Raw genomic sequence first — 16341 nt, 5'->3', positions numbered from 1 at the left:
GTGAAGAAGGCTGAGCGCCGAAGAATTGATGCTTTTGAACTGTGGTGTTGGAGAAGACTCTTGAGAGTCCCTTGGACTGCAAGGAGATCCAACTAGTCCATTCTGAAGGAGATCAGGCCTGGGATTTCTTTCGAAGGAATGATGCTAAAGCTGAAACTCCAGTACTTTGGCCACCTCATGTGAAGAGTTGACTCATTGGAAAAGACTCTGATGCTGGGAGGGATTGGGGGCAAGAGGAGAAGGGGACAACAGAGGATGAGATGGCTGGATGGCATCACTGACTCAATGGATGTGAGTCTGAGTGAACTCCGGGAGTTCGTGATGGACAGGGAGGCCTGGCGTGCTTCGATTCATGGGGTCGAAAAGAGTCGGACAGGACCGAGTGACTGATCTGATCTGATCTGATCTGAAGCACAAGAATAGAACTATATTTTTCTTTCATGACTACTAAATACATTTACTGAAAACTGACTTACTTTGATATTCTACAAAGTAATAGATTGCATTTTAAATGTACTTGATTGGACTGCTGCTGCTGCTGCTAAGTCCCTTCAGTCATGTCCGACTCTGTGCAACACCATAGACGGCAGCCCACCAGGCTCTCCCGTCCCTGGGATTCTCCAGGCAAGAACACTGGAGTGGGTTGCCATTTCCTTCTCCATTGCATGAAAGTGAAAAATGAAAGTGAAGTGGCTCAGTCGTGTCCGACTCTTAGCAACCCCATGGACTGCAGCCTACCAGGTTCTTCCATCCATGGGATTTTCCAGGCAAAAGTACTGGAGTGGGTTGCCATTGCCTTCTCCGACTTGATTGGACTATATGGCCTTAAATAAACTGAAGTACTCAAAATAGTCAATAGAAAGTTGACCACTCTTGTCCCTCCAAAATTCTTAGCTCTAAAGCACATTAATAATCAATAATATTTCTAACTTTAGAGAGGGAAGTTAAATAGTGGAAAAATTAAATAAGAGTATAATTTGTGGAGAGTTCAGGTCTTCTGAGTATGAGTCGCGCATTTTCCCTTCATGGCCCTGCAATAAACTTTCTCTGTTCATATACACATACAACATGTATGTATATACATGTCCTTCACCTCCAGAGCCATCCTCTCACTTATATGTCCACCTTCAACTCTGTCTGAAGTAACAATTATTATTTTAACTTCTAGAGATTTAAGTTTCAAAATATGATCTATAATGTTGTGACCACAGAATCCTATAAATTCTTTAAATTGATCTAAACTAGAGCATGCAAATGATCAATGAAAATGCTGGCCATCTTTATCTGTGCTTGAAAAAGCTGCCACACAATGGTTGTAGGATTATTGTGACTATCTGAAATGGAGCAGACTGCACACTTGCCCCATGGTGTGCACGCCTGGGATGAGCACAGGCGTAGTTTTCTACATCTCTTATTGCTTATATAAGTTTCAGTTCATAGGCTTGTCAGGAGGAGTGAAGTACAGAATGTGCAGACATAACAATGACTCCATCACAGTGAAAAACAGTTTATGAACACCATTGTTCATGGAAAATACAGAGGATCTCTTCTCAGCTGGAACAGTATCTGTGCTCAGAATTCACCAGTTATGCCAGGTTTGCAATACTGAGTCCATATAAACTTTGCCTGAGAAGAGAAAGAACTTGTGGGGAAAATGGTCCTTGCCATGTGAAAAACTGTGCAGCTATTTTAAAGCAAATGAAAAAGGGATGCTATGAGTCAATTTATTTACTCATACGCCTTCTTAGTTTCCTTGCTTTAGAATTCTTTACTAAGGAGAAAATTCCAGAAACATTATGCTATAACATACACACTTTCAACACACTTCTGTAAGACAATAAACCATATTCTGATACAAGTATTTCAAAATATAACAACAGAAGCATAATTTTGGACTGGAACATTTGTGCAACTGCAGACTTGCAGGTATTGAAAACAAAATATTTACTTTCCCCCCCCTAAATAGCCCCAGGCACCTCTCCAGAGAATCATCACTGAAAGAAAGTGAGCTTTGTCTTTTGTCCTGTTTCTGACTGAGCTGTTCAATTTTCTACTCCATATAGTCCTGCTTTCCTGGCAGAACACATGGGATATACTTTAGGATAAAGTATTTCTAGGTTCTTTGGAATGGTGAGTATCACCTCCAAGGCAATACTCTATAGGTAGAGAAGCATTTTTAAAAATGAGAGTGCAAAACAGGTGGGAATCAGGAACTATACACAACAAAGCTTAACAGTAAAATGTATTATTTCATTTTGATCTTTAAAGTATTATTTCATTTAGTAATTTTTAAATATTTTTAAATTGGGGAATAATTGCTGTACAATGTTGTTTTGGTTTCTGCCATACAAAAATGTGAATCAGCCATAAGTATATATATTTATATATATTCCCTCCCTCTTGAGTCTCCCTCCCCTGCCCCATCCCACCCTTACAGGTCATCGAAGAGCACCTGGCTGAGTTCCCTGGGTTACACAGCAAATTCCCACCAGCTAGCTATTTCGCACATGATAACGTATACGGTTCAATGTTACTCTTTCAATTTATCCCACCTTCTCCTTCCCCTGCTGTGTCCGCAAGTCCATTCTCGATGCCTGCGTCTCTATTCCTGCCCTGCAAATAGGTTCATCAGGACCATTTTCCAGATTCCATATATATGAATTAACATATGATATTTGTTTTGATTTACTTGTTTATTGCTCACTTTTTATATACTTTAGAATGTAAATATTATCCTGTAATGAGGCTCTTGTACAATCACCTAGAATCAAAATTTTTTTCAAGACACATTTCTATATATAGTAACTGCTAGCAGTATTAACTGGAGAAGGAAATGGCAACCCACTCCAGTGTTCTTGCCTGGAGAATCCCATGGACGGAGAAGCCTGGTAGGCTGCAGTCCATGGGGTCGCACAGAGTCGGACACGACTGAAGCGACTTAGCATAACAGTAAATTCCAAGAGAAATCAATTCTCTTAATTTGCTAATATGCAGTATCAACTATAACATAATTAAATTTATCTGTCATTACTGTTTCATGTAGATGATTTATTGGTTACAAAAATCTCACAAGATAATTCGAGAAAAAAATTAGACTCCTAGTTGCAGATAGAATTCAGATAAAAAAGGACAAAGTGAAGGATATAAAAGTTCTATTTGGTGGCTATAATAATGACTAATGCGACTTTTTATGATTCAATAACTTCTCTGAGTTTTTAAGAAAACATTTCAACTCTCAGGCCTGTAGGTATCCACATGGATAACTACCTAAAGGATATTTTCTAATAAATATAATCAAAAACATGTTCTCCAAACAGAAACAAATCACATGACAACAGATGAACTTTAAGTTCAGTTCTGACTGTAATGCAAATTCATTCAGATTCAGAACCTCAGGATTAGCAACAGAGCTAAATTTCCCTTGTGTGGATCTCCAGGGGTAAAACCGAATTCCTACCACAGTAAGAGTTTTGACACAGAGAGGGTCTTCTATCCCTGCTTTCTTGGTAGTCTTTTAGAATAAAGTTTAGATCAATAAAGTTTAGATACTCAGATCTGCATATCTGAGGTTATTGATATTATTAAAACAGCCTCTTGATGAATGTGAAAGAGGAGAGTGAAAAAGTTGGCTTTATCATGTATGAGACGAGTTGCCAGTCCAGGTACGATGCACGATGCAAGACCATGGCATCCAGTCCCATCACTTCATAGCAAATAGATGAGAAACCAATGGAAACAGTGACAGACTTTATTTTCTTGGGCTCCAAAATCACTGCAGATGGTGACTGTAGCCATGAAATTCAAAAATGTTTGCTTCTTGGAAGAAAAGCTATGACAAACCTAGCTGCTGCTAAGTCACTTCAGTTGTGTCCAACTCTGTGTGACCCCATAGACAGCAGCCCACCACGCTCCTCCATCCCTGGGATTCTCCAGGCAAGAACACTAGAGTGTGTTGCTATTTTCTTCTCTAATGCATGCATGCATGCAAAGTTGCTTCAGTCACATCCAACTCTGTGCAACCCCATGGACAGCAGCCCACCAGACTCCTGTGTCCATGGGATTCTCCCAGCAAGAATACTGGACTGGGTTGCCATTTCCTTCTCCAATGACAAACTTAGACAGCATATTAAAAAGCAGAGACATTACTTTGCCAACAAAGGTCCATCTAGTCAAAGCTATGGTTTTTCCAGTAGTCATGTAGGAATGTGAGAATTGGACTCTAAAGAAAGCTGAGTGCTGAAGAACTGATGCTTTTGAACTGTGATGCTGGAGAAGAATCTTGAGAGTCCGTTGGACTGCAAGAAGATCAAACCAGTCCATCCTAAAGGAGATCAGTCCTGAATATTCATTGGAAGGACTGAGGTTGAAGCTGAAACTCTAATAATTTGGCCACCTAATGCTAAGAATTGATTCATTGCAAAACACCCTGATGCTTGGAAAGTTTGAAGGCGAGAGGAGAAGCGGACGACAGGGGATAAGATGGTTGGGTGGCATCACTGACTCAATGGATATGAGTTTGAATAAACTATGGGAGCTGGTAATGGACAGGGAGGCCTGGGGTGCTGCAGTCCGTGGGGTTGCAAAGAGTCGGACACAACTGACTTTCTGAACTGATTAGATTATCACCCCAGGCTTTGTGAGCCTGCCTAGGACTCGAGAGAATCTACCCTGTCAACTGTTTTATCATTAGGAAGTCTTTTCTGATAAACCCTTGATTAGGCAGTTTCTTGTACTAAAATATTTGCTTAGTTTTTTTTTTTTTTTTTACCTTTTACTCTTTGTTTTCCCCAGATTTTTGACACCTAAGTTACTTGTAACATCATGTAAGTTACATCGTGCGAGAACATTCAAGTATATACAGCATTATTAGCTATAATCACTAGGCTGTTTAATGGTTCCCAGAATTTGTTCATCTGGTAGCAGGAAGTTTGCACCCTTTGACCCATTATCTCCTGACTTCCTCTCCCCTGCAACCCCTGATAACCATCAATCTACTGTTTTTCAGATTTTGCCTTTCTTAGACTCCACAATTAACTATCATCCCACAGTATTTGGATTTCTCTAACTCATCTCACTTGGTATACTGCCATCAAGATTCATCCAAATCCTCACAAATGGCATGATTTTCTTTTCTCTCATGGCTAAACACTATTCCATTCACACACACACATGTGCATACACGTACATATGCACACACATGCCCACGCATACCATCAGCTACTGGTGGAGACTTAGGTGGTTCCATATGTTGGCTGTTGTGACTATTGCTAGCACAGGGTAAAGGTATCTCCTGGAGGTAATGATTTCATTTCCTTCAAATATACACCCAGAATTAAGATCACTAGATCATATAGTAGTTCCATTTTTAAGTCTTTGAGAGATCTCCATAGAGTTTTCCTAGGGGCTGCATAAATCTAGTCCCGTCTTCAGAGCACAAAGGTTCCCTTCCATCTACAGGTGCTCCAAGGCTTGTCACGTCATGCTGTTTTGATGACAGCCAGTCTACCAGATGTGGAGTAACATCTCATTATAGTTTTAACTTGCATTTCCTTGATGATTAGTGGAGTACAGCACCTTCCTTCCAATTGAATTTTATTTATTCCCTTGCTTTTTTAAAAATTGAGTCACTTTGTTACTTTTGCTATTGAGTTGGAGAAAGAAGGAGGAGCTTGGAGCTTTCTCCTATCCCATACTGTCTTTTCATTTTGGTATTTCTTTTGCTCTGCAGAAGCTTTTTTGTTTGAAGTAGCCTGGATTACGTATTTTGGCCTTTGTAGCTGCTGCTTTTGGTGTAGTACCTAGGAAATTAACTGCCAAGACCAATGTAGGACCGTTTTACCTCTGTTTTCTTCTAGCGGTTTTATGGTTTCAGGTTATTATGTTAAGAGTTTAATTCATTTCAAGTTAACCTTTGTGAGTGATTTAAGTAAGGGTCTAATTTCATTCTTCTGCATGTGGTTATCTAATTTTCCCCACACAATTTATTCAAGACACTGTCCTTCCTTCACTGAGTATTCTTGGCTCCCTTATCAAATGTTGCTGCTGCTGCTGCTAAGTTGCATCAGTCGTGCCTGACTCTCTGTGACCCCATAGACGGCAGCCCAACAGGCTCCTCTGTCCCTGGGATTCTCCAGGCAGGAATACTGGAGTGGGTTGCCATTTCCTTTTCCAATGCATGAAAGTGAAAAGTGTAAGTGAAGTCTCTCAGTCATATCTGACTTTTAGCGACCCCATGGACTGTAGCCCACCAGGTTCCTCCGTCCATGGGATTCTCCTGGCAAGAGTAGTTGCCTGTATATGTGAGGATGTATTTCTGAACTTTCAGTTTTGTTCCACTGGTCTACATATCTACTTTTATGTCAGCATCCTACTAGTTTGATTACTATTTGATTACAGAATAGTTTGAAATTAGGAAGCATGAAGCCTCTAGCTTTGCTCTTTCTCAGGGTTGTGTTGACTATTGGGGTCTTCTGGCTCCACTGACATTTTAGAATCGTATTTCTGTTTCTGTGAAAAATGCCACTGGAATCTTGACAGAGATTGCATTGAATATATATCCTCCAATGTAGGATCTTGTGAGTAAAGAAGAGCAGGGCTAAAGATGAGGTCAGCCTGGCAGCCAGGACAGCCTGCCCAGGGTTTGCATCTACTTTGATGACTTGTTATTAAGGGTACAGTGGGGTCACAGAAGTCTGAGTAGAATGTGAGTTCTTACACCTAACAATATACTTCATAAGGGAACGATGGATTCAAGCTTCATGAGTCAGGGATTATTTGAAAATGAATGATCCAATCTCATCTCACACACACACACACACACACACACACACACAATCCAACAAAGTAACACAATGGCCAGTCAAATCTAGCCCCGAGCAAAGAATAGTATCCTACAGAAGGCACTCAGTAGACACTGGATAACTTCCTGCAAGGAATACAGCAAAGTTCTTTTATAATGTAATACTGCACACCCACAAAAATACCCTTATAAATTTTGGATTCAGGGTTGAGAGTAGAAGCTAAGCTTCCGCTAGAAAGGTGGAATTCTTGAGTGATGTTCCTGGTTCTGGTATAAAGGTGAGACTGACTATTAGCTGAGGAATGAAGCCAAGAGGAAGGATGAGAAAAGCTCACACTGCTAGTGCCTACAGGGGACCTACATCCATTTAATCCTTGCCATCGCTCACAAGAAAATGCCAAAAATACCCCAGATTTAAAGATTAGGAAACATGGGGCATAGAGAAGTGAAGTAATCTGCCCAACTCCACAGAGTCAACATTGGAACCAAGAAATTTAGACTCCAGAGGCCCTGCTCACAACCAGGATACGTCACTCTCCCATTCAAGGGCAAAGATAGTATACAGAGAAAGAACCAGAAAAAAGCTATGAATTGGCTTCTTAGAAGCAACAATTGTGTTTACTACTTTAAATTAATTAATCTATTCATTTATGTATTTGCATTTTTATTTTGATGAGAGACTGCACAGGATATTTGAAAACAAGTAGAGCAAACCTCTTGACTAGCATCCATTTAGTGGGTGGTAAAGAACCCATCTGCCAATGCAGGAGACAGAAGAGAGGTGGATTCCTGGGTCAGGAAGAGTCCCTGGAGAAGGAAATGGCAACTCATCCCAGTATTCTTGCCTGAAGAACCCCACAGATGGAGGAGCTTTGTGGGTTACATTCCACGGGGTCACAGAGTCAGACACAACTGAGCGACTACCATTTCTTCTTCTACAGACTTATATGTAGTTCTCCATATTTCCTTTATTTACTAATTCATTTTATTAGTTTCAATCCAGGGCTTTTAAGATATTTTTTATCACCGGAAAAAATATATATATTAATGTTAGGGCTTCCCTGGTGGTCCAGCGACTAAGACTCTGTGCTCCTGTATCTGGGGACCCGGGTTTGATCCCTGGTCAGAGAACTAGACCCCACATGCCTCAGCTAAGCTTGCGTGCCACCACTAAGACCCAGGACAGCCAAATTAACTAACCAACTAATCAATAATGTGTATTAATGCTGAAAAGAGGGATTTATTGAAAGTCAAAAACTGGAGAAACAAAAGATGTTAAAGAAATGAAGACTCCCTCCACCGCAGTTCACAGTGAGGGAATGTGCTCAGAGGTAACGTGGGGAGCCCGAACCATCGTAGAAGCTGAAGGGAAGAAAAACCAGTCTAAATTATGGCTACAATATGCTGCTGCTCTGCATACTTTGTGGACACAGCCTTCACTGATCTTGCAGCCAGACATTTATGCAGCGACCCTAAAAGTCACTTATTAATAACATAACATGCAAATATATACATATGAGAATACTTATGCTGTTTTATTGCCTTGATTATTTGAAATATGTAATGCAGTGGGAGAGAGGGAGGAAAAGAGGCAGTGCTTGATCAGGGGGGTGAGTGAGTGAGCAGAGGGAAGGGGAGAGAGGCGAGAGGGAGGAAGAGAACAAGAAGAAGAATGACTTGCTACTGTTCACTAATTTTCACCGGCCAAATGGAACACATGTAAAACAGGACAAATGACAAAGCCCAAGGGTAAACACAGAACCCAGCAGGCTCCTTAGGTCATGGGCCCGATGCAGGTGCATATCCATCTCTTGGCTCACGCGGGAAATGAAAATTCTCGTCTTTATTCCAATGCCGTTAAGTACAACTCGATCTGGAGGTTTCAAATTTATCATCATGAAATATCAAGCCAAATGTCCCTTTTTCAGGAGCACCAAAGATTAACAGATTAGAATGATTTCCACATGTCCATTTTTACTGTCAGGAGAATTTTAAAGAAGTTTTTCAGCTTCCACAGCTAAACCAGATGTCAGTGGGTCCCACGGTGAAAAGAAATTGGCAGAGCAGCCTTCTCATGACCCTGGGGTTGTTTTATCAGGGAGCAGTTTAACATCTAAAAGCCATTCTGTGCTGAAGACTGTGAAGTTTCTGAGATCCAATCTGCCACAATTACAGAAATCTGCTGACTTGGTGGAACTGCTAAAACCTAGCAATATTTCTTACAACTTTTCTCACACGGCACTGTAATTCTTGTTTGTGTTGGCGCAAGAAAAGTAGAGGGTCTCATTTCCACTCTACGTTTCCGGTCTCTGGTTTCAGAAACATCAGTGGAGAATATATTACAGCCACATTTTTTGTTGTGTAAATAAGCCCTGGTGATTCACCCTACTGGTCCCTCCACCGTGTTCTCAAATGACCATGAGCTGAAAGATATCAGATGAACACTTTCTAAAATAAGTGCAAAATAATGTTGTTTTTTAATTGATAGCTTTGGTTCAGGAACTCATGACCAAAAATCCAAATGTGGCTATGCTGACATATTTCTTTCTTTTACTTTTCATTTCTGTTATTGTTGATATAAAAAGTATATTTAAAGTACACAGTTAAAAAAATAAAAATATAAAACATACTTCTATTACCGCACAGTTTAAGAAATAGAACATCAACGATAACTGTGAGTCTTCCTTAATAGCATGTCCCACTACCCCTCCACAGAAAATAATTTGTTTTTCTTTATAGCATAACACTATGATATTATTGCTAATTTTGTTTTTAAACTGTATCCATCTGGAATATTACTTTATATATTCTTCAATAATCTGCTTTTGTTCATGCATTATTAAGTTTTGTAGATCAATTATGTGATCACCCAGAGCTCTAGATATTCCTTGCTGCTGCTGCTGCTAAGTCGCTTCAGTCGTGTCCAACTCTGTGTGACCCCATAGACGGCAGCCCACCAGGCTCCCCCGTCCCTGGGATTCTCCAGGCAAGAACACTGGAGTGGGCTGCCATTTAATATTTCATTGTGTGAATGTGTCAGGCTTTATCTAACTAATATGAGATGAAAATTGGAACTGATTTCTTTTTTATTATTAGGAACAATTTTGCTGCAGATTCTCTTGTGATGCTGCAGACTCTCTTGTGATGCTAGAGACTGCTGCTATGCTTCTATAAGAGATTTTCTAAGTACATAACAAGGAATGAATGGCTGGATCATAGGGTACACACACCCAAAATTACTATGGAGTCAAATATGTTCAAAAGTGGTTGTATCACGATATATTCTTACCAACAGTATGTGAGATTTTCTGTGACTCCATATTATTTGCAACATGTGATATTGTCTGAATTTTAAATTTTTGTCAATATACCACATAAAATAGAATCATGTCATTAATTTGCATTTTTTCTGATTAATAACAAGGTTAAATATATTTTATGCTTGTGTGGCATCTGTGTTCCTTTTTATGTGTAACACTTAAGGGAGTCCTTTGACCATTTTCCTGCTGGTTTATGTTTGTTTGCTTGTTTTTAAAGGATACACTTTAAGTATAACATACATAACAGAGCAGAGCACAAATGAATGATCTCACAAAGTGGAAACACCACCCACATCAGAAAAGAGAATATTTCAAGCACAGGACACCCCTCTCATGCCCCTACTTTATATCATTCTCATCTTAACATCTCTGACTATGGATTGGTTTGCATGTTTTTGAATGTTATATAAATACAATCACTCAATATATACTTTACCAAGTCTGACTTCTCTTGTTCAACGTTTCTTAAAATTTAACAATGCCGCCTATAGCAGTGTTTTGCTATTTTTCATAAATGATAGATGTAGATACCACAATCTCTGCATAAATTCTCTTACTGATGCACATTTGAGTTGCTTCCAATTTGTGGCCATTACAAATAGTGGTATGATGAACATTCTTGATGCTGGAGAAGACTGAAGGCAAAAAGAGAAGGGGATGGCACAGGATAAGATAGTTAGACAGCATAACCAGCTCCATAGACATGAATTTGAGCAAACTCAGAGATAGTAGGGGACAGAGGAGAGTGGTGTGCTGCAGTCCGGGGGGTCGCAAAGAGTCAGACACGGCTTAGTGACTGAACAACAACAACAAAACATTTCTTTTGATGAATATGTGCATGCATTTCTGTTGATGTATATTTAGTTATGGAATTTCTGTGCTCTGAAATGTGCACATGTTCCAAAATGGTGGTACCAATTGAAACTCTCACAGCATCACGTGAGAGTTCCATTCATTTCACTTTCTACCAGTGACTTGGTAATTTCCTGTGGTTATGTAGTGCTATCTTATGTAGTGGTATCTTTAGTTGACATTTCTCTGATGAAGATGAGTATCTTTTCATGGATTAATGGCCATCAGTGTGCCACTTTTTGTGAAAGGTCTCTTCTTTTGTTCACTATTCTTTATTTTTTTCACAGATTAGTATGATTTCTGTATATAGTCAGTATACTATTGCTTTGTCAGATACATGAATGGCCAATATCCTTCCCTCTTTCCCACATTTTAGCTTCTCTTGCATTCTCATAATGAATCTCCTTGTATTAAACTTTTTATTTCAGGGAAGTTTTATATTTGCTAAAAAAAAAAATGTGACCATGAAATAGAGAGTTTTCATATCAACCACATCCAGTTACTATATCTAATTTCTCCTATTACCAGCATCTTTCTTTTAGAAAGATGTGTGTCTTTTGACCGAAAATTTTAATCCATTTATGTTTAAAGTAATTATTAATAAATTTGTGTACCATAACTCAGTTGTGTCTGATTATTTGCAACCCCATGGACTATAGCCTATCAGGATCCTCTGTCAATGGAATTTTCCAGGAAAGAATGCTAGAACAGGTTGTCATTTCCTGTTCCAGGGGATCTTCCCAATTCAGGGATCAAACACATCTCTTGCATTGGCAGGCAGATTCTTTACCACCACACCACCTGGGAAGACCTTTCTACTACTAGGAAATGCAAAAGAGGAAAACATATGCCAAATGTTTTATGTATGTATCCCATGAATGCAAATAGGCCAGTGAGGTAAATATTAACAGCCCTATTACAAAAAATTTAGGAGAAATGAAGTAACTTACCCAAGATCATATGAATAATACATGGCAGAGATCTGAACCTGTGTCTACCCAATTCTAAGACCACATACCAGAGCTGCCTTAACGATACCAACTCTGCTACTAGAAACAAGACAGCAAAAAGCCTTAAAATAAATCTACCCTTCTCTGGCCATTCTAAACAGCATGGTTCTCAATATCACACGGAGGGAAATGAGGAAACAGATGGACAGGAAGCTCATCTGGGACACTAACACACAAGCTTTCTCTGGTGCTAAAGATCCCTATGTGTTCCCTAATATAACCTAAACAAACTTCTGGATCAATAATAAAAGGCATCTTTAAGGGTAAAGCACAACAGGAAGCAAAAGATAAGTGTGAACTATAAAAACAGAAAAAGATAATGAAAGGAAGAAATCTTGGGTAGAAGATCAATAACTATTGATACTTAAAGTACTACTGATAACCCGGTGTCCTATGATGAATACACATGTGTGTCATAAGATCAATCCTCAAAAACATTAGGCAATTCAGAAATGTAGAAAGGGCCCCATTTTAACAAGTCCAAAGAAATATCAAATTTTATTTTGCTTTAATCAAATCAAATATTTTAAAATGGTCTAGTGCTATGATATGTGGAATATGTTATATACATATATGTGTTTACCTGTCTACATAAAGCAAATGTTCAAGGAAAACTTTCAGTAAACTTTTGCTATTACTGAATCTGTACCTGGAATAAAACGCAGGTACACCTCAGTATTCAACTCCATTTTATATAAACTCAGTAAGCAAACAGACACTGCTAAATTTGTAGGAAACTATAAAACTATATCCATCATTATCTGAACTTGCACTCTTGCTCTCCAAAACTCGGGAATAAAATAGATGTAGAAAAGCCTATTCACCATCCAGACTCCTACTATCCAAACTCAGGACATGAATGCAGTAGATTCAGATGGCAAGGTATACCTGTGAATCTTATATATGATTTCGCATGATTTACAAAATCAGTGGTAAAGAATCCACCTTCCAATAAGAGACATGGGTTCGATGTGTGTCTGGAAGATCCCCTGGAGGAAGGCACAGCAATCTCCTCCGGTATTCTTGCCTGAGAATCCCACCGACAGAGGAGACTGGCGGGCTATGGTTTATAGGGTTGCAAAGAGTCGGACACGACTGAAGCAACTTAGCATGCGTGCACCCTACGAAAATCACATAAACACTGGCGGCAAAACAGATCTGAGGCAGCATTTTTTAACACCCTATTTCTTAGCGGTTTGCTCGAACAAGTTATTAAATGCTTGCCCTTAGTTCCAAACCCTAAGTTCTTGCCCCTCAGTTCCAAACTCATATCCCTTCTTCCCAATCGGCCTTAATGATGCAGGCAGTAGGACTCTGCAAACCACAAGTCTGCTTTGCCAGCTGAATTCTTATAAGGTTCTGCAAGGGGAAGCACTAAAGAAGCACTTAATGAAGTTACAGATGGACAAGCCTGTCCATACAAACCCACCCGGCCGCAACGAGAATCTCAGGCTGAGTGGCTTGGCTGAGCCCCCAGCCACTGCGTGCGTCTTCGGCCCCCACGGAATGTCTTGAGCCCGGGGCAGCTCTCAGTGGTGACCATTGATAATTTGCAGTTAATTGTGTCTGCTTGTCTTGTTCCTTTTTTCCTTGCCCCTTTGTCTTTCTTGTATTTTGATGTCTTGTGGTATCAGAATGCTTTAACTTTTTTTATATGTTCTTTTGTATAAGTACAGGTTTTGCCTTGAGGTTATCATGGAGCTTACACAAAAAAGAATAAAACCATAACCCTCTGTTTTAAAGTAACAACATCTTAATCACAATAAAATGTCTAAGTTTTACACTTCTCCCCCTCATATTTTAGGTTAATGTTACAATTTACATTTTTTTTTATATTGTGTAACTAATAACAGATTATTGTACTGGTGTTTATTTTTATTATGTTTTAAAGTGGCGTTGTAAGCGAATTAGGTATCCCTATTACCACGTTACAGAATCCAACTCTGATGACATATTTTCCATTACCCGTGATTGATACACTCCTTTCTTATGTTTTCATGATACTAATTAGTATCCTTTTATTTCCACTCAAAGAAATCACTTTACATTTCTTATAAGGCAGGGCTAACAATGATGAATTCCACCAGCTATTGTTCTGAGAAAGTCTTTATCCCTCCATTTCTGAAGGACAGTTTCACTATGGATAGCATTCTTGTTTGACAGCTTCTATTTCTTTAATATTTTGAATGCTTCAGCCCATTGTCTCTCCTGGCCTGAAAAGTTTCTGTTGAGGAATCCACTGATTTCAGCCCTGTGGGAATTCCTTTATCTGTAATGTCTCTCTTTTCTTTTGCTGCTTTTATTTTTTTTAATTTAAATTTATTTATTTTAATTGGAGGCTAATTACTTTACAATATTGTATTGGTTCTTTGGGACTCTGTGGGAGAGGGAGAGGTTGGAATGATTTGGGGGAATGGTATAGAAACATGTATAATATCATATAAGAAACGAATAGCCAGTCCAGTTTAGATACAGGATCGTTTGCTGCTTTTAAACTTCCTTCTCTTTCTTTAACCTTGACAACTTGATTATAACATACCAATATCTTGGTGTCGTCCTATTTGGGTCAGTTATTCGAGCTCCTTTGGGCCTCTTGGATCTGGGTATTTATTTCTCTCCTAAGGTTTTAGAAGTTTTCAGCCATTGTTTCTTTAAATATATTTTATGTCCTCTTTTTCTTTTCCTTCTGAAATTCCCGTATTGTAAAGATTATTTATTTTCATTGTGGCCCATAAATCCCCCAGGCATGCTTCACCTTCTTTTCCATTCTTTTGTCTTCTTGCACTTCTGACTGGATACTTTCACGCATACTGTATTCCAGGTCACTGACTCTTCCGTGTGGTTGAGTATGCAATTCTCTCTGTCGACGACTTCAGTTCAGTTACTGTATTCTTCAGCTCTCAGATTTCTGTTTGATTCTTTGTTCTGATGCTTTCTATTACTTTGTTGAACTTCTAATTTTCTTCTTTGTTTTTTCTTAATTCTGTGTAGTTGTATGTTCTTCCGTTAACTGAAGTACTTTAAGAGGATTATTCTGAACTTGCCTGACGTTTCATAGATCTCTATTTCTTTAAGGTCAGTTATTGGAGTTTTATTACTTTTCTTTGGTGGTGCCGTACTTTCCTGACTTTTTACAACCCTTGATTCCTTACATTGGTATCTGTGCATTTGACCAGTGTCTCAAGTTCCCTGTCCGAATAAGGCCATTGGCTTTGCTCTGAAGGTGATCAGCCCTGCCTGCCACCTCTCGGCTGGAGGATTGCTGGGTTTCCCAGTTTCCAGGTGGTCTCACCAATCCCTCCTGTCAGGAGCTTGGCCTGGGACCAAGCTCCAGGTAGGAGGGCCACTTCAGACAACTCCCAAATTTTCCCAAATATGCTTTCTGGTGGGTGTGGATGGTCAGGAGCCAAGATCAGTAATGGGTGGGGCTATGATTGAGTACTTCTGCCTAGGTAAGGCAAACCCATCTTCAAGGCTTCAAACTTCATTTGGGGGCATTTGCCCAAGTTAGGCAAATCTGGACTCAAGTTAGTTCTCTCAGCAGACTGTGACACCAACATGGGTCTTGCATTAGAGCAAATAAACGATTTGAGATTGCTATGCAGACTCTGTACGAAAGAACTTGGTCTGTCAAAAACTGACCACTGGTTGTTGAAAGCCTCTCCCTCCTTCTTTGTCACAACAGAATTTCTAGTGTTTGAGCCCTTGGATTCCCTTGTGATCCCTTTGGGGCAAAGTAGGAGCAGGGACTCCCACAATGTTGCAGGGGAGTTTGATGTCCCCTGGGCTCTTTCCCCACTGGAAGTATCATAGGCTCAGAGGAGACCCCTCTGCATGGGGCTGCATGGACCTGGGAGGGGCAATGTGGTGTGCATTTTTTCTTCTAACCCTTTTAATGCAATCTGTCATGGCCTCTGTGATAACGGGGGGTGTGGGGAGCACCCAGGGCTTTAGCTTTACCTCCTGTTCTAGGATTCTCTCAGAGGTGTCTTGCCTATGAGGTTGTTGGCTGTCCTTCCTGTGGGGAAAGCCAGGAATGACTACATGACCATCTTGATGATGTCACCCTCCTAAACTAATTCTGATGTAGGCTATTGTCTCACAGGACTATACTGATTGAAAGACAATTTTATCCCACTTAAATCCTTTTAATGGTAAATAGAGAAATTCAACATGTCAAGGGAGAAATCTTCCTCTAATCTCTACCTAAATATACGACTTTGGAAGACCATGAATTTGAAATGCCCTCATGTTTTATCATTTGTCTCCTTTGGTTCCTTATCTTCTATTAATGGATGGAACTATGCATAACTTTACATGCTTTTGACAGTCAGTCAAGGGATTTCAATCCCTAGGTCAG

At 39.7% G+C, this 16341-nt stretch overlaps 1 protein-coding gene across 4 annotated transcripts in view; it reads right to left on the bottom strand.

Moving 5' to 3' along the window:
* The window catches only part of HMGCLL1 (3-hydroxymethyl-3-methylglutaryl-CoA lyase like 1), a 199707-nt gene that overhangs the window by 33313 nt on the left and 150053 nt on the right, over positions 1 to 16341 (bottom strand). The window contains exon 8 of one of the 4 annotated variants that reach the window (NM_001191193.1): positions 13389 to 13402. The exons of the other annotated variants lie outside the window; for them this stretch is intronic. Coding sequence (NP_001178122.1) covers positions 13389 to 13402 — 14 coding nt within the window. The remainder of the gene's footprint in view (positions 1 to 13388; positions 13403 to 16341) is intronic. 4 annotated transcript variants of the gene reach the window in all.

Source organism: Bos taurus, chromosome 23 (genome assembly GCF_002263795.3).
Source record: "Bos taurus isolate L1 Dominette 01449 registration number 42190680 breed Hereford chromosome 23, ARS-UCD2.0, whole genome shotgun sequence".
Lineage (NCBI taxonomy): Eukaryota > Metazoa > Chordata > Mammalia > Artiodactyla > Bovidae > Bos > Bos taurus.
This window is presented reverse-complemented; position numbering and strand designations above follow the sequence as displayed.